We start from the raw sequence: 19,142 nt of genomic DNA on the forward strand, positions 1-19,142 counted from the left end.
CCATCATCACCATCAGCAGCACCATCATCGTAGTCATCACACCATAAAAAATTATATTGAGCAGTATTTTAAGAGAGCTACCTATGTGATAAGCATTGCACTTAACACAGATCTGCAATCTTCAAAATAACCCTGAGGTAAGTAATATAATTGTAACTGCTCCCCCCCCCCCCTTTATTACAAATAAGTTACACAATTAGTAAGTGAAATTTCCAGGATGCAAACTCCAAAGCTTCTTTATAAACCACTACAGTATGCAGTTTCAAAATTCATGAAAATTCATGAGTAAGTTTCAAGGAAGTCATGTCTAGAAGCATAACAGTAGCCTTCAATACTGTAGTAGCAGAAAGAATTGATTAGCAATGCGATGGTACACTGATCCAAAGATATTCCATTTCCTGTGAATCCCAGAAAGTTAGAGTTCTCATGTAAAGGTCTATATGTTTGGAATTTCAAATCTAGAAACTCCCATAGGACGGCTGGACATCTTAAAGGTACCATTTCCAACTAGGATATAGGAAAGTCAGATGATAAAGAAAATAGACACAACTCTTCTTATCCCAATATTAGCAAAACAAATTCATACATATGTACATTCAAAAGACCTAGGATAGCATAAAAGAGCAACAAAGCTGGAAGACCAAAGCTACCTGATTTCAAGACTTGCTATAAAGCTTTAGTAATAAGGATCATGTGGTATCAATGAAAGAAGAGGAATGTGTATCAATGGAACAAAAAACCCAAACCTAAATGATCAATTGATTTCCTGAGAAGGTGCCAAAGAAATTTAATGGAGACAGAATTGTGCTCAAACAACATCATATCCACATAGAAAAGAAATCTCACATACCTCCAACTTAATTCAAAATGGATCATTGACCTGAATGTAAAAATGTTATAAAAGAAGAAAACACAGGAGCAATCTTCTCAACATTAGCCTAGATGACATTTTCTCAGATTACAAGAAAACACAAACCTTATGAAAGAAAAATGTTTATAAATCAGATAAGCATCAAAATAAACACATTTGCTTTCAAAAGACACCAATAAGGAAATGACAAACCACAGAATGGGAGAAACTATTCATAATAAATATATCTGGCATGAATCTTTGTATCCAGAATACATAAATAAGTATTATAACTCAACAGTAGGAATAGAAACAACCCAATTTTTGTTTGAATAGACATTTTACCAAAAATTCTATAAATGATTAACGATTATATGAAAAGATGCTCAACATCATTAGTTATCAGGGAAGTGAAAAGCACATTGGTAGAGCCCTGTGTAAATATTAAAATAGTTAAAATGTAAAAGACTGACAATATCAAAAGAATGCACCACAAATACACGGAGCCACTGGAACTCTCACACATTGCTAGTGAGAATGCAAATGATACAGCTTTGGAAAACTGTTTCCCTACAACTAAACATACATCTAACATGTGATCCATCCATTTCACTCCTAGGTACTTATTCAAAAGAAATATAAACACACATCCACACAAAGCCATGTACAAAAATATTCATAGCAGCTTGATTTGCAGTAGCCCCAAACTGGAGACAATTCAAATGTCCAACAATAGGTTAATGGATTTTTTAAGAGTGATATTCATACAATGGAATACTATTCAGCAATAGAAAGGAATAAATAGTATTCTGTTGAGTCAGAGAAGCTGGATACAAAAGGGTGCAAACTATATGATTCCATTTACATAAAATTCTAGAAAATGCCAAATAATCTACAGAGATAGAACGTAGGTCAGTGGTTGCCTGGGAGTGGGGTGGACAGAGGGATGACTGCAAAGGGGCAGGAGGCCACTTTTGGGACTGTTAGGAAGCTCTGTATCATGACTATGATGTTGGTTTCACAAACTCAATGCATCTACAAAACTCCTTGACTTTGGTACTTAAATGAGTGCCCGCATTTGCACATAAATTATACCTCAATAAATTTATTTTTTAAATGTCTCGGTTATGTTTAAAAAGTAATCTCTGTACCTGCTCTCAAAACGCTTGTAACCCATAAAAGTAAAATAGGTGACATTTTCTGTGCTATATAATAAAGGTTTGAACAAAGATCTTCACAGAGACCATGCCCTTTGCCCTTTGACCTAGATCTGAAAACACCGCATAGCAAATTTTACCAGACAAATGACAGGGAGGTCCCTGAAGTGGAGGGAACAGCACGTACAAAGGCATGAGGTAAGAAAGTGTATACAGTGAACCTAAGAAGTACGAGGTGACACAGGAGATCTTTTTGAAGTTAATTTTGGGTTACTCTGTTTTACGAACTATAAAAAATAGCTGTAAAGGCAAAGAAGATCTTCTGCAAACTTTAAACTAAGCAAGTGACATGATGTATGTGATGGGCATTACTAACAGTCACAAATGTTTCCAGTTTTCTTTCCAGGCACCTGGTAGATTTCATTCCCCCACCACTCACAAAAATGAAGCGTGGTCACGTGACTGCTTTGGCCAATGAAATGCCAGCAGAGGTATTACAAGTCACATTCAAGTGTTAGCTTTTAGAGCAGTTTTGATGAGGCACATTCTTTTCCCCTTCTGAGGGGATCAGAGAAGAACACGTTGAGTGGGAATTTCCAGGAGGCTATGATAAGCAGACCGGTCCCCTTTTCCATCTCCCTACATCTTGTGATGAGTATGTAATGTAAATGGAGAAGCAATGTCTTGTTACTGTAAGGCTCTAAAATTTGGAGATTGTTTGCAACTGCCCTCAAAGTAATCTAACCTTTTGATACAATGTGCAATTTTAAGTGGAACTCTGGCAAGAACATAAATGATGAATTTCTTCTTTTTTTTTTTTATCCTCACCCAAGAACATTTTCCATTTTTTTATTCAGATAGAGCGGGAGGGAGAAAGAGGAAGAGAGAGAGAAACATTGATGTGAAAGGGACACATCAAGTGGCTGCCACCCGCACAACCCAACCAGGGCCGGGGACAAACTGCAACCGAAGTACATGCCCTTAGCGGGAACCAAACCCAGGACTCTCTGGACTGCAGGCCAACGCTCTAACTGCTGAGCCAAACCAGCCAGGGCTAAATGATGGATTTCACAGGAAAGAATTTGCAGAGGAGGCTACTATAATCCACAGTTGATAGTGCAGGCAGTAAGGCAGGGCCACAAGCTCCAAATGCAGTGAAAGAATCTGGAGATGTAATGGCAAGAACTGACATGCATTGATATGACTGAGATTCTCCCAGAACCTAGGAGTCAACGAGTCTAGAGGTGTTGAAAGAGAAGGTTCTTGAAAGAAGAGGAATGACTAAGTGGGGAGGGGAATTAAAACAAGATTAAGTTAAAAATTAATTAAGATTAAATGTAACCATTTAAAAAGATGAAAGAAGGAGCTACAAGCAGTCTGGCAAAGTGCAATTGTCAAAAGCCTATAAAAGAAGGCTCTAGAAAGAACATGAACTTTGGAAGAAAGCAGACCTGCGTGTCACACCTTAGTGAATTTTTTAAATCATCCAACTTCATTTGTTCAGCAAATAGTAAACATCTTTATTCGTTCGTTCATTCATTCATTCATTCAACAATAGAATCCAACAAGGCCCCTGTCTTAATGGGACATACATTCAAATGTAGGGAAACCAACACTACACATTTCGGCACTGTGCAGTGATATAGTGATTATGCAAAGGGAACAAAAATAATAATATAGCGCCCTGGCCGGTTTGGCTCAGCGGTTAGAGCGTCGGCCTGCGGTCCTGAGAGACCTGGGTTCGGTTCCCGCTAAGGGCGCGAACCTCGGTTGCAGTTTGTCCCCAGCCCTGGTCGGTTGTGCGGGTGGCAGCCACTCGATGTGTTCCTTTCACATCGATGTTTCTCTCTCTCTCTCTCTGTTCCTCTCTCTCCCTCCCACTCTACCTGAACAAAAAATGGAAAAATGTCCTCGGGTGAGGATAAAAAAATAATAATAATAATAATAATAATATAGGACTTGTCAAAGCCAATGACCACTTCATTTTGTTCAAAACCCGTCTCTGGCACCAAAGTCCAAAGTAGAGGTCTCTGTGTCCTTATAAGTACAAATGAACCGACCCCACTTTCCTCGTGAAAAATCAGATCTCTTGACCCCAAGACTATTTTTTTAAAATCAATCATCCTCACTAATACCACCCAATGAGCATAGCAAACACAGTACTCAAGAAGGGATATGTATTTGGTTGGGAGGTGAGCAATGGGAGGTCAGAGCTGACTTTTAGACACGCCACTTCTCAAAGTTCAATGTGCCAAAGCATCATCTGCAGACCTTGGTGAATGTAGATTCTGATTCAGTGGGTTTGGGATAGGGCCTAAGAGTCTGCATTTCTAACCAGCTCTCTGGGATGCCAAAGCCGCTGCTCCCAGGATGCCGAGAAGCAAGTTCTAGATGCCTCGATAGTTTGTTGACCTCAAGGGAGCAAGTGGGGTGTGGCTGACCCTTTGCTACTGAGCTGAGAAGAGCATCTCTATCTTGTGCCGCCATTTCTCATCCACCTTATTTTCCTTTATGCAGCTGGAGGATCAAATTCTACTATCGAGTATTTTGTGAAGACCCTGGACAAAGGGCTTCTACTGGATCGCTGCATTCAAGCCCTACAACTCCTTGAGGTGGGTACTGTGATTATGCCCAGTGTACAGAAGAGAAGGCTCTAGTCCAGAGTGTTTAGGTCACACTATTAAGTATGGAAAGGATTCAAAATCCAGAGCTCTTAACCACGACTTCCTCCTTATTGTACAGGGAGGGGCAAAGGTAGGTTTACAGATGTGAGTATGCGAAACACGGAGTTTATTCTTGTATGGTATTGCATAATTTTCCATACCAACACTGTAAACCTACTGTTGCCCCCACCGCCACCTCATATTTACACCACAAGTCTCTCTCCTGCTCTGTTGTGGCATCAGAAGTGAGCGCATTTGACTGTTCCTCCCATTCCCAAGGTGATAAAGCCCAGTCTGGTCTTCCATTAAAATGACTTGGTTTCAGGGAAAAGCAAGTAGGGTCCAAACTGAGAAATCTTCTGAAATTCAGCAAAAAGAAGGAGCATTTAACACTAACTTTGAGAAGCCCCCCCTACCCCCCACCAGGAAGTAGTGTTAGTTCATGCAAGATTATCATACGCCACTTCGAGTTCTTGGACACTGTTATTTTATTTCATCAAGAGAGCATCTGATGTCCTATCTAGCCAGGATGATGGGTGAAGGTTCCATTACGAACCTCCCTGTCGCCCTAGCGGGTTTGGTTTAGCGGTTAGAGCATCAGCACGCAGACCAGAGAGACTAGAGTTCGGTTCCCGCTAAGGGCACATACCTTGGTTGCTGTTTGTCCCTGGCCCTGTTTGGGATCGTGTGGGTGGCAGCCTGTCTCTCTCACATTGATGTTTCTCTCCCTTCCTCCCTCTCTCCCTCCCACTCTGTTTGAAGATTAATGCAAAAATGTCCTCAGGTGAGGATTTAAAAAAAACCTCCCTGTCAATAGGAAGATGCGACTGTGTTCCACCCTGCAATATCTGTGGCCTGGGCACCCATAAGTCTTAATAAATAGTTTAATGTATATTCAATAAGTATATAATCTTAATACATATAATAGATATTTAATTTTATTTACTGTATTTACCACAATGCAACAGATCTTAATAAAGATTTAACAATAAAAGCTCATTTTATGATTTTCTTAAGAGACCCTGATTCAGCGCAGCTAACTTAACTGAAATATGCATGTAAAACAGTAGTCCTGAAACTTGATTGTACGCGGGACTGTCCAAGGAGCTTTCAGACAAACGGATACCTGAGTCCTACCGATGAAGAGTCTGGTATGATAGGTTTGGGAGGAACAAGGTATCAGGATTTTTAGAGGCTCCTTAGGAAACTAGTGCACAGCCAGAGTTGACCATCATAAGCATAAAAACAACAACAACAAACAGAGGGAAGAGTAATATTCACTGTACAGGCAGAAAAGAGGGGAGGGGGGCATGTCTTCATCCACCCGCGGTAAGGGTTTTGCCCACCTACATAGATCTAGCACCCTAACAGACCCATTCTAGTTGCAAGCAAGTGGCGCACCTCAGTCGGTGACCAAACCACACCTTTCATACTTGGTGTTTGATGACCAGCTACTGCGCATGTCAGCAACACTGCTCGCCCGCAGGGTTCCCAGCTGGGAGATGCTTGCAGGTGGTCTGGGCTTGCATGGGAGCAGACGTCACGTCTCCAGTGACAGGAGCTTTCCTGGAAGCTCAGCCTCCCCTCGGTTACGGACAAGGGCGACAAACCACAGCAGTATTGGCAGCTCCGAAGAGGCTGCAGCCACTGGTATTTTCATGTCACATTTTAGTTGTGTGGTTGTCCCTCCATTGAGATTAAAGTCGTTCTAATAGATCTGTTATTGGATCTAGGTATTTAATGTAAGACTAGTGATGCACGTCTGTTGCTATCTTATGGCTTTAATACTTTAATCACTGGATCCAGTAAAACTGATTCTGACTTCATTGTATTTTAGGTATGAACAGCATTATTCTGAGAAGGGTGGAAATGCATCACTAGAGCCAATGTGGTCAGTGGCACAAGCAAGGGCACCAGCCCTGCTTTGAAGAGTGCGCCCTGACAAGCCAGATAACCGCTTGTTTGCATCCAAAGCCTTCTCCCCCCAGGGCGCTCTCGGGGGAGACACCCAGGACAGAGCTGGCTCTCGGTTTCCCCTGCATTTCCGCCGATAAGATTTAGCCTGAAAAGCCAGTTCAACGCCGCAGAGAATAGGATGGGCATTCTCTTTCGCCTCAGCTGCCTTTTGCTCTTGGCATTTCGGAGTGCCCAGACTGCCAGGATGGTGGTAACTTGAGCCTCCAAATTAATCAAAACACACAGCGCCCAGTTCAAACCCAGGCAGACAAGCCCGGGAGCCAGATACCTTCCCTCTGGTAACCCCAGGCCCCAGCCCTCTACCCCGCCCGCCACCCCGCGCCCGACCTGAGATGCCAGGCCTCCTTCACCGCCCCCCACCGGCAGGTGCCCCGCGCCCTAACGCCGCGATTGCCCAGACGGGGTCGCAGGCACCTTACCTCTGGGAGCCGCCCACGGCGCCGGGAGCAGCCTCCTCTCCCGCGCGGTGCACCCCTCCGGGCTCGGCCTCGCCCAAATCGGGCGCGACTCGGCCGCGCCTCGGCTCGGAGGTGAGCTGAGAAGGGAAAGCGGCGAGATGGCACCGCCGGGAGCCGGAGCCAGCAGGGCCTCCCGAGTGCCGACGCCCGCGCGCCTCCCACTTAATCTGGGCACGGCCGCTGGCCACTCCCTCCACTCCGCTCAGCCGCCTCCCCATCGCACACCCCCCAAATTCCCGACCTCCGACCCGCACCCCTGCTGCGCCTCGGCCCCCAGACCTTGGAGCATCACCTCCTTAGCCCCTTAGCCTGGATCCTCGCCCACTTGCCCCGCGGGCGCGCAGCCCTTTCTTGCCTCCTGGGCACGACGCCCAGGGTCGAGGGACAGTGCCGGGCGAGTTGGAGGGGAGGGGGGACGAGGGCGGGACCTGAGCCACTTCTTCCTCCTGTGGAGCCACAGTCAAAGCCTCAGTGGGGAGGGACGGACAGAGCAGCTGAGCCCTACAAAACCCGCCCCGGGCCGGCTGGGGAGGCCAACTTCACAGCCGGCTCCCCTGCCCGAGCCACGCAAGGGACACGGCGGCTGGAGAGGCTGCGGGTCCGGGACACGCCGGGACCCTGAGCGGGCGCGCACCATGCGCCCCCGGAGGGCGCGGAGCCCGCCCGCCCTCCTGACGCGGCTGCTGCTGCTGCTGCTGGTGGCCATGCCCGCCGCGGGCAAGGTGAGTGCGACAGCCGCGCCACCCCATTCCGGGGCTGCCACCCCCCAGCCTCGCGTTCTGGAGACACGCCGCCCGCCCACCGCAGGTTGGGGCGCTGCCTGGTGGTCGCCGTGGCGGCGGCCTCCTCGAAGGTCCCCAGGCCGGCCGCGTGGGGACGGGAGCAGGCGGAGATGCCCAGGGAACAGGTGGGTAGGTAGGGAGATAATCGCCGGGGACGAATAGGTGACAACATCGGATAGAGAGAGACACGCGATGTCTCACACGTTGGTGACCAGAGCAGGCAGCATGCCCTGGCAGAGAGCTCAGAGGGCTGGCAGTGGACGCGAGAGTCCTGGCCCTGCCACTTCTTCGATGTCACTTCGCACTGAACTCTGACCTCTCTAGGTCTGGGTTTCCTCCAGAGTTCAGTCTCGTAGCTGGGAAAAGCCAATGCTGTCACTGAAGAGTGAACATAGAACTCAGTGAGTAGGCGCTAAGCAGTCTGTCACTTTTACTTCTGTTAGGAATTTGAAAGATCCCTCATTCATTGAAATCCAACCCATATTTCTTGTTCTTTGCAATTAAAGATAAATTGGGTGTCCTTAAAACTGTTAAGACTCTTAGAATTGAGTTACTTGATTTTAACTTGTGCAATGACATCTAACTTTTCAGATTCCTTCTGTGATTTTTACATTTAAAAATTTCATTTGGAAAAGAGATGAGTTGGGGTGAATTCGCAGTTACGTTTCATTTCCAACATTTTACAAATGTTTTACAAATTTCATGACTGAGTTTAGGATTGAAAATGAATAGTCACATGCATATGTGTTACATGAAAAGATTTTGGGAGCCCTTGGCCACACGTAAGTCAGTATTTTCCATGAAAATTAAATGTAAGTGAAGACATGACATATGAAAGTAAGATGCCTTTGACCATCTCCATACCTGTCCCTCTCCTCTGTCTAAACAAGGGACACACGCTCACTGCTTCCTGTTTCCTTCCAGACGCTTCCTATGCATTTACATGCACACATGTGGACCTACAGACATGACATGTTTCTGTTTGCTTTTAACATAAGTGATACGATTGATTTTATACATATGTATTATATGTAAATATCCTTTTGCAGCATACACATCTGTCCGTGCCGGTATTTCAGACAGATCCGTCTCTTTTTCTTTTTGCCCCCTTGCACAGTTGTCTACAATATGACTCTGCCAAAGTCACTGGGCTTGTCTCCTACTGATTTACACTTAGGCTATTTAGGGTTTTACATTCTAAAGGGTTTTGCAATCCGTGTAATCTCTTCATGGAGCTGCTTCTAACTGATGCACTTTGCATAGACTAGGAATTTGCCACCCAGGTAGCTAAATACTTCTGCGGATTGTGGATGAAACTCATCCAAGTCAGTGTAAATTGCTTACCAGCTTTAATCCAGGAATAAATAAACCCAACAAGCAAAACACCTAAAGGAGGTAGGTATATGCTGTGGGAAGACCTGGGAAGAAATCCAGAGAAAGGTTTGCACATCTTTCTAGACTTCAAAGATGAGGAGATATTAGAAAGAGGTGGGGAAAGAGAGGAAGAATTACATGTGCATAAAATCAGCCAGAAAAAGTGATGATCTGTGATCAGGCAACCTCTAATTATACCAATGTTCAATTATATAGTCATAGTCCCATATTAATTTTTACATGTAAAATTTTCTGTTTTGAGTTTGGCCAAATCTTGTTGACTTTTTGCTTATATTGTGATTAATTCATTTGTATTATTCTTATCATCGCTTGAAGTCAGTCTTTGTTAAACACGTATAAGCATTATCATTTCCAGTGCACCTGCTGAATTACACAATGTCTCTAGAAACCATGAAATGTGCCTTCATCATATCGATAAAAGGGATCACAAGTTAACTGATACCTGGTCAACCCAGTACCAGCATGGCTCCCACCATAGGGTAACTCTGACATTAGTCGAGGCACTTGATCGCTCTGAGCCTCAGTTTTCTCATCTGCAAAATGGGGGAGTTGGAACCCCTAATGGGACCAGCAGGTGAGATAATGAGTGAGGCCATGGGGTGGGGGTCAGTCTTTAGGACTCACCAATCCTCGGCATGCTAAAATCAGGCTCAGGAATGCCAGAATCCCTCCTTTTTCAGGAGCCAAGCTAGGATTTCAGTCTCCATTAGAAATGTCTCAGATTCTAGATGTTAGCAAATAAGTCAAAACTTTACAAAACACATTGTTTTTTTGTAAAGGAATAAAGGACAAGGGGCCAAACTTTGTAAGTGAGAGCTAAACTTAGCCTTTGGACCGTGATATTTATCAGGCTTGTGCTGCACTAGTTAAGGATATATTTTGCTCTAAGTTGCTGCAATTTTATTCAGCATTTCTCAAAATGGGGAGACCCCACATTCCCAGCTCAGACAGGGTGGGCCCGTTCACCCCCAGAGTTTGTTCTGAAATGCTCAGAATGAACCCCCTTTCTGCAGGCATCCAGTCCCAGGCCTGTTCTTCAGTGCATCCCCAGTTTTATAGCTGTTCCCAGACCCATCTACTGGACTTGAAACCTGGAGGCACGTGGCCTTGCCACCGACTATAGGTCTGGGAGTGGCGCTAGAGAGTGCTCCTTGTCTGATACCTGGAGCAGGTGAGGTCACTGTTTGAGATGACATGTTTGTCCTTTCTCTTTCTGCCCTCAATTTGCAGACAGGACAGAAATATAGCAAGCAAATATGAGGAGCTAAATCATAGCTGCATTTAGGAAGCATGCTTTCCAATGGATTTTATTTTTAAACTTAAAAACATACATTGAAATAGGAAACATTTCAAACCAACAAGTGACGCGACAGACCCATGTATCTGTCCCCAAGAGTTAGCAAGTACGAATAAGCTTCGACTTGTTTGCGCTCACATTTCTCCCTTCAGGAAAAGCGATGTAGACACACAGCAGGTCAGCCCTGGCCAGTTTGGCTCAGCGAGTAGAGCGTCCGCCCCCGGACCAATGAGTTGTGGGTTCAATTCCAGTCAAGGGCACACGTGCTTCAGTTGTGGTTTGTTCCCTGCCCTGGTCAGGGTCGTGCAGGAAGCAACCAGTTGATGTGTCTCTCTCACATTGATGTGTCTCTCTCTCCCTCTCTCCCTCCCACTCCCTCCCTTCCACTCTATCTGATGATAAATAAAAAAATATCCTCGGGTGAGGATTGAATGAATGAATGAATGAATAAATAAATAAATAAATAAATAAATACAGCAGGTCACACATACACTCTTTGCTCTGTCTCCCACCCTACAAGGTTTGTATACGCTGAGTCTTGAACTCCGTAGGTTTGAACTGTGAGTCCACTAATTTTTTTAAATAAATGTGACATCCCTCCCTATCCCAGGGTTTCACATCCTCGGATTCCCTATCAGTGGATTCAATCAACCATGGAGCAAAAACAGTATCTGAAAATTACATTGGAAATTATACCAAGCACACATTGAAAATATCATTTTCCAGCAGAAATTAGTTGAATCCACCAATGCAAATGGCCGACTGTAGAGTCGAAAGTTACACCAGGATTTTTGATGGTGCAGGGATGGGAGGGACAGGGCCTTTACCCCCACCCCACACTATTCAAGGTCGACTGCCATCTTTCTCAGTGCATGGCTTTGTATTTATACACTGTGTGTGTGTTCGTGTCCATAAAAAATAATAAATATTGTTTTGTAGTCTTTCAAATGTAAGAAATGGTTTCACATTATATACACCTATTGGGGCTTGCATCCGATCCAATGCTATATTTTTGACAGGTACCTTTCATCCCTGTTGACACACATAGAAGTGATTTATTTATATACGTATGGACGCATAGCTGTTACATAGTATCCAATTATATAAATAAAGAATGGTTTATTGTTCTATTCCCCTAAACACAGTAAGCTTGTTTCCATGTTTTCATTCTGCGAAGTTGAAGTGTACATCTTTGTATAAGTGGCATTGTGACAACCAGATTTTTAATTCCTAGGTGGGATTCAAAAACGGTTCATAGAGAAAGCACATTTTTAATTTTATTAGAAATGGTCAAATCGAGCTCCAAAAGGGTTGCACCAACAATGGGCATGAATACCTATTTCCACTTAGCCTTAGCAAAACCTGGAGGACGCAGATGTTAACGGGTGTGAAATGGGGTCTTGTTTTGACTAGTGAGTTGTGAATCTTTTTCTACTTTAAATGGGAGTTTATATTTTGCCAATTGCATGGACAGCTCTTTGCCTATTTATCTACTTTGTTCTTTTTGTTGCCAATTAATCAGGAGTTATTAAAAATGGATATCAAACTTTTGCAATTTAAATGTGCAGAAAATATTTTATTCCAGTCTTTGATTTATGTTTTTATTTAGTTATTGGCACCTTAATGTACAACTTTTTTTTCACTATAATCTCAAACTTACTCATTTTTTAATGATATTTTGTGTTTTGCATCTTGTTGAAGAAAAATTTTCCTTCCCCAGGATTATAAAAATGCTCTCATTTAAAAAAAAAAAAATCTTTTGCAGTTTAACTCTTTTACATTTAGAACTTTTAATCCTGGAATTGCTTTTTACTTATGGGATATGGTTTTATCTTTTTTCATACAGATAGCAAATAGTCCCAACATTATTTATTGAAGAGTCATTCATTCCCTTACTGTTTTGTGGTATTATATCAGCAAATATGTACCGAGCACCCATTCATACTTGAGTCTGTTTGCTTTCATTTATGGGTCTGTTTATTTAGGGCTTTAATTTCTCACAATGTTTAGAGTTTTCTGTTTATTTAATATTTTTTACTGCTACTCTAAATGATGTATTTTGTAAAATTAATACTCTAACAATTAAAAATTTAGCAAAATATAGTTGAATCTTGTATTTTGACTTTAACAAAAGCAACTTTGAATAGTTGAAATGCATTTAAGGCTAAAAAATGTCCTCCTAAATACTGCTGTAGCCCGGCTGGTGTGGCTCCGTGGTTGAGCACTGACTCATGCACCAAGAGGTCACCAGTTCAATTCCTGGTCAGGGCAAATGCCCAGGTTGTGGGCCCGATCCCCAGTGGGGGACATGTAGGAGGCGGCCAGTTGATGTTCTCCCTCATGGATGTTTCTGTCTCTTTCTCCCTCTCCTTTCCACTCTCTCTAAAATCAATAAAGGAAAAATAAATAAATACTGCTTTAGCTGCCTCACACACATTTTAATAAGCAGTATTTCAATATCATTAAGTTTAAAATCCTTCTAATTGATTTCTTTGTCCTATGTGTTATTTAGATGTTTGTTTTTAAATTTTCTAGTTATCCTTTTTATTGACTTGTGGTAGAGATAGTATTCTGACTTCAAAAATTTCTATGTATATCAATTAGATAAAAAAAATTTTTATCATGTTATTAAAATAACAATTGTGCACATGTGTTTTCTATATATCCTATTCAGTGGACATTTAATCTGAGATGCTATACTTTTCATCAGCTCTTGAACATTCTCAGACATGTCTTCTTTATATTTCTGCTGTTCCCACTCCACTCCTGGTGATCTTCGGAGGCATGCTGACCTTCTCTCCTTTCCCCCAGTCCTCCTAACTTCTTGTATCAGATCCCTTTCCTGTGCTGCTCAGCTCCTCTTGGCCTCACGTTGCTCCCGGGCTATGGGGACTTACTTCCCAGCTGTCCACGTGGCCACAGACTGTACACAGGCACAGCCGATGGTTCTCCTGGACTCTATCCCGTGAGTTCCTACTGTGCACGCGAAGTGTAGGGTACTAACGCCTGTGGGGCCAGTCTTTGACCAGTGGGAGATGGGAGCCGTTGGATAAAATTCTCCTCTTCTCCCACAGAAGGTTTGTCCTGAAGTGTGAGGTTTATGCAGACTCCCCACGAGACCAATCACCAGATGTCCTTGAGACCGCGTTGTAGCATATTGAGCTCTTGTGTCGGTGTAGCATTCTGCAAAACGGCCTCACACCTGTCTCTCAATCTATAATTCTCTCTTCTGCTGTTTGTAATTTTCAGTAGACTTTTCAATCTACTGTAATTTTCAATAATAAAAGAAAACACTGGAACCATTCGACATGGGCTCTAAAGGCTAGACCTGTTCATTATCAGCTGTCTCATTTTTTTGTCTCAGTTTCCTCCTCTTAAATGGGAAGTGAGAGACAAACCTCAGGGTTTGGAGGATAACATGATTTAATACACATAGCACATATTTGACCGTGGCATTACAGTCATTCAATAAATGCTAACAATGATTCTTTTAATTCCATTACATTTCAATTTCAATGACTATTCTTATTACTAAAAGTTCTTTTTGGAGTCTAAATCTGTCTGGAGTTTTTTTGTTTTTTGGTCTGTGTTCCTTTCAAATTTTTTATGACTTTAATAGTTTTACACATACTTATTTTATATTATCTTTCTGGTACTTTTCCTAGGATCTCAAGATCTGGGAGTCTGTCTTGTTTCTTCTGTCTATTAATTTTCACCCATGGGGAGACAGTGTGAATGAGAGATCTGGGGGAAATAAGCCTTTTCTGTCATCGGCCCATTGTGCCTTATTGCTCCCAGATTGGAGCTGTCCTGCCCGGGGAGAAAGAAGAGCAAAAGTTCTGTGTCTTCCTGGGCATTTTTCCCCATCAGGATGGACTTATGAGTATGGCTTGGGGGAAAGGAGATCAAACATGTTTCCTTTCATGTTCTCAAGATCGCGGCCTCCACCCTCCTCCCACTGCCCACTTCCCCCAAACACCCTGGACTTCTATTGATGACATGGGGGTCATGGCCATCAACAGCCCAGCCACCAGCCTTCTCTCTGACCAGACTAAGGGTCTCCCTCCTAAGTGTGCCTCTGTGGTTACAACAGCTGGTTTGTTTTCAGGCGTGATCATTGGAAAGACTGTGACTTCAATAAAATCTGTCTTTTTATTTCCCTTATAACTTTGCCATGTCACCAGAGCATGACGATACTGCCTGGTGTTAACTCTGAGTAAGGTTGGCTTTGTTACATGCTGCAGTTGATGAAAACCCTCCAACCTGCCGGTGTATTGTTCCAACAGCAGGGCTGTCTGGTTTGCAGATGCCCCGTGGTCCTTCATCCGTGTGGATTCGACCATACTCATGCCGTGGCCTTCAGCCAAAAAGCGTCCATCCACCATGGACAAAAAGATTTTCCAAGATCAGTAGAAACCCACGGTTGCTCAGAGCATTTTTGTTCTACAAAGTTTACATCTGACCTCAGCCTGAACATTTTAATCATAACAGACTTTCACTGTCGATCATTTATTTCACCTCTGTTTTTAGTTTGAGAAAATAAGGAAGCCAGGAGTACATCAACCACTAAACAGAATACGCATTTTCCATGTAGCCCCACCCCCGTGAGCAGTTACTTAGCATGTCTGAGTTATCTTCGCTTTAAATCCAGTAAGAAAGTCTCACTCCAGACTCTAGATAGTCCCACAAGATAGTGTCACTGGCTCTGGTCTTCCTGGAAGGCAGCTGTGCCCACCGCTGTGCCACCCCCGCCCAAGTGGTTCTGGTCCTTCTTGAAGCGGCCATGTCAGCCCTTCCGTTCCTCCTGGGTGTCCTCCTGGGTGTCCTCGTGTGGCTGCCAGTGACAGCCCAGCTCCAGACCCACCGAGACTGACTTAAACTATGTCGGCTCTATAACTTCCACTTTAGATGTTTTCCCAAATTTATATAAATAAACGTCTACGTCCATATCATCCAGTAGAAATATCATCTCAGCCATAACTATGAACCACAGATGTGATTTTAAATTTTCCAGTAGCCACATTAAAAAATAAAAATAAAGGGGTAAAATGAACCTGAACTTATTTTATCAAAATACATCCATAGTTCCATCATTTTAACATGTAATCGCTATTAAAGTCATTAATAGATCATTTATAAGCTTTTTTCACATTACATTTTCAAGATCTTGTGTGTACTTTGCACTTCTAGGACATCTCAGTTTCGGCTTCACCGTATTTCAAATGTCTGTGGCCGCATGTGGCCACCTTCATGCATAGTGCTGATCCATGTAAATGACATCCAGATAAGAAACAGGGATTCAGTCTGCAAGGTCGTATCTCTGGATACAACACATACTGTTTGATATGTGCCATAAGAAATAAACATGTATCAAAATGACAACTTTAATTAAAGATAATAAATCAACGTGGGTTGTGCCTAAATATCTGCCCAACTATTTTCTCCAAAAAATTAAGATGGATGGCCTTGGCTACAATGCTTAAAGCTAGGCAAATTACCATTTGTATATATCCAGTTCTATTGCTCCGTTTTCAAAATATGGGGAAGTATGTACATGAAGAATTGAAGAAACATCACCAGAACAGCAAACACTTGGCAAAATGAATGGAGATAAGGAGAGAGACATTAAAAGCACCTCGCTTTTCTTCTTAAACAATAAACTAGGTATCACTAGAGTTCAGCCAGGTAACAGGTTCAGTGGTACCTAGAACCAATTACTTCTCAAAAGATCCTTGTTTTTGTCACCTGAAAATGATGGTACTGTATCTATTGCGGATAAAGTACTCAACACAATGCAAAATAACACAGTACAAAACAAGTACCCAGTTTTTATATTCTCGCTGCAATTACTTGATTATTACTATTAAAAGCAGGAAGGAGAGAACAGGACAGAGACTTAGGCATGTGGCCAGGCGTCGGAGATTCACTGGTGAACCAGACAGTCTGCGTGCTTGGCCACGGTGGGGCTGGGAGTCTAGGGCCGTAGGGATGAGAGACAACAGCCCAGCAAACATGAGTGTAAGTGTGGAGCGTGGTGCCTGCTGGGGCAGAAGGGATGTGATGATGGAGAAGGACAGGTTTTACGCAGCTGGCGGTGGTTGGGAACACCCTTCTAACAGGCGAAGGCCCTCCATGGTGGAGAATGGCCAGACACTTCAATTTTATGGCTCCTGGGCTGTCAAAGAATAAAACTTAGACGAACAGAGGTTTTTTTGTAAGAAGAAAGAGAAAAAGGTGAGTTTATTTACTCACCACGAAGGGAATGTGTATGCTGTGTATTTCGCCAGAGGTGCAGTGAGGACAGGGAAGCAGGGGGCCCGGTGCCCCGAGGGGCGGCTCAGGGGGTTGTGCTCATTGCGGATGGAAAATTGCTCACTGGACAAGGTGAACAAGTCCTCAAGACTGCATGTGGCTGATCATCGTATATTCTTTATGTCTGCACTTAGCAAATGAATATGTAGCCTAAAGAGACAATGTGTATTTATGCTATTCACAAGACATTAGTAACGGATGAGTAATGAAGCCACACTGTGGCTTAGTAATGGGCCCACGTCTCAAGTGCGGTGATGAAAACGTTCTTCTTTCATTCCTGTTGACATGTCTCTGCCATTCTCGCCTCAGACTCACCGAGATGGGTCTGAATTTGCTGAATGTGGCTGTGAAGCCCAGGCCAGGCCGTGGGTGCGGGGCCAGAGAGGGCTGTAGGCCAGAGAAGGCTGCAGCCAATTAAGGACCTGCTGGAAGGAGGGAAGAGGTCCTCACTCAAACACCAGCAGCCCCAGCCCCACCCCACCCAACCCTTGGGGCTAGGAAGGCAGAGGGCATGTGGGCCCACCTCGGATCTCCCCAAAGGGAATCTGCATAACCAGCTCCACCAGGCCTTTGGGGGAACACTGGTGCCTGAGAGCTGTGCCCACCTTGATGAGTACTCTGAAGGGTCCTTCAGTGGGACGGCACTGGAGTGTTTCAGGACTGTGACGTGATTCCAGTTTTATTTTTATTTTTATTTATTTATTTTTTTTTTATCCTCACCCGAGGATATTTTTCCATTTTTTGTACAGATAGAGTGGAAGGAGAGAGAGGAAGGGAGAGAGAGAGAGAAACATCGATGTGAAGGGACACATCGAGTGGCTGCCACCCGCACGACCAACCAGGGCCGGGGACAAACTGCAACCGAGGTATGTGCCCTTAGCGGGAACCGAACCCGGGTCTCTCCAGACCGCAGGCCGACGCTCTAACCGCTGAGCCAAACTGGCCAGGGCGTGATTCCAGTTTTAAAAATGTGTTCCGTCCTTGGAAACCCAACCTACATTAAAAGAACAACAACAACAAGTGACAGAACAGAATACAAGTCTTGTTGGTTTCTCTTCAGCTGTGCCTTGCAAGTCAAAAAAAGAGGAAGGGAGGGAACCAGTCTACATCAACATAGCATTTGCTCAGTCTGTCCCTGTTCATTATTCAGTGCACTTAACTCGATAGTCATTCACGTACACACAAAGGAAGGTTAAACATCTAGTCCACGGTCCAATTCATATGTACACACATAGTGCTAAGATATGTGTCCTATGAACATGTACACATATATTTAAAGAGTATTTGATGTTCTCAGCCTTTTAAGATTGATTATTGCAACGAATTAATAATTTTTAAGAAGTGTCATGCTCAGAACTATTTAAAACTTAACCACATAATATCTTCCATTTTTTTTGACAGTCGTTTTGGGGCAAGTTAGGAATTTTCCATCTTTAATCTTTAAGATCAATGTTTGTTCATTAGATGGTCTCTCCAAATTGGTTTCTTAGAGCAATGATCCCAGTGTTTAAAAATGAGTTCAAGTCCTGGCCGGTTTGGCTCAGCAGTTAGAGCGTTGGCCTGAAGTCCAGAGAGACCTGGGTTCAATTCCTGCTAAGGGCACGTACCTCGGTTGCGGTTTGTCCCCGGCCCTGGTTGGGTGGTGCAGGTGGCAGCCACTCGATGTGTCCCTTTCACGTCGATGTTTCTCTCTCTCTCTCCCTACCACTCTATCTGAACAAAAAATGGAAAAAAATGTCCTTGAGTGAGGATAAAAAAATAAAATAAAAGTCTTTCTTTAAAAAAAAATAAAAATGAGTTCAAGTGTATTTAGAAACCTTGGGAGATTTATCATTATGTAGACAAAACAGTCAGGTCACTGAATTTTTTTTTCCCACCAGGATATTTTGTTGTTACATAAACTTCTCAAGGAAAAAGTCCTACAAGAGGAAAGTTGAGAAAGCTTCAGTATTTTCCCTTTGAATCAAATGACACAGTATGTCTGGCAAGACCCAAGGCAGCAAGGCTAATTTTCATTCTTTAGTTTAAACAGACGATAGGATCATTTTGTGCTGTTTATTTATGTATGATATCGGGACAGCTGAAGTATTCACATGCTGGCTTTTTAAACATTTTTATTCATTGTACAAAAGTTAGAAAATGAAAGTACAAAAAGAAATATAAAAATAAAAGCTCTGTTTATAATCATAGTACTCATAGATGTTTACTGATAACATTTCGGTGTATTTCCTTCCAGACTTTTTTTTTTTAA

The 19,142-nt window shown here is 43.3% G+C and overlaps 1 protein-coding gene across 1 annotated transcript in view; it reads left to right on the forward strand.

Annotated features, from left to right (window-relative positions):
* The first annotated feature begins 7,740 nt into the window (after nucleotides 1–7,740).
* Nucleotides 7,741–19,142, forward strand: part of COL4A3 (collagen type IV alpha 3 chain) — a 127,343-nt gene continuing 115,941 nt past the window's right edge. Inside the window, exon 1 of the mRNA XM_036253361.1 lies at nucleotides 7,741–7,827. Coding sequence (XP_036109254.1) covers nucleotides 7,741–7,827 — 87 coding nt within the window. The remainder of the gene's footprint in view (nucleotides 7,828–19,142) is intronic.

This window comes from Molossus molossus, unplaced genomic scaffold (assembly GCF_014108415.1).
Source record: "Molossus molossus isolate mMolMol1 unplaced genomic scaffold, mMolMol1.p scaffold_m16_p_11, whole genome shotgun sequence".
Lineage (NCBI taxonomy): Eukaryota > Metazoa > Chordata > Mammalia > Chiroptera > Molossidae > Molossus > Molossus molossus.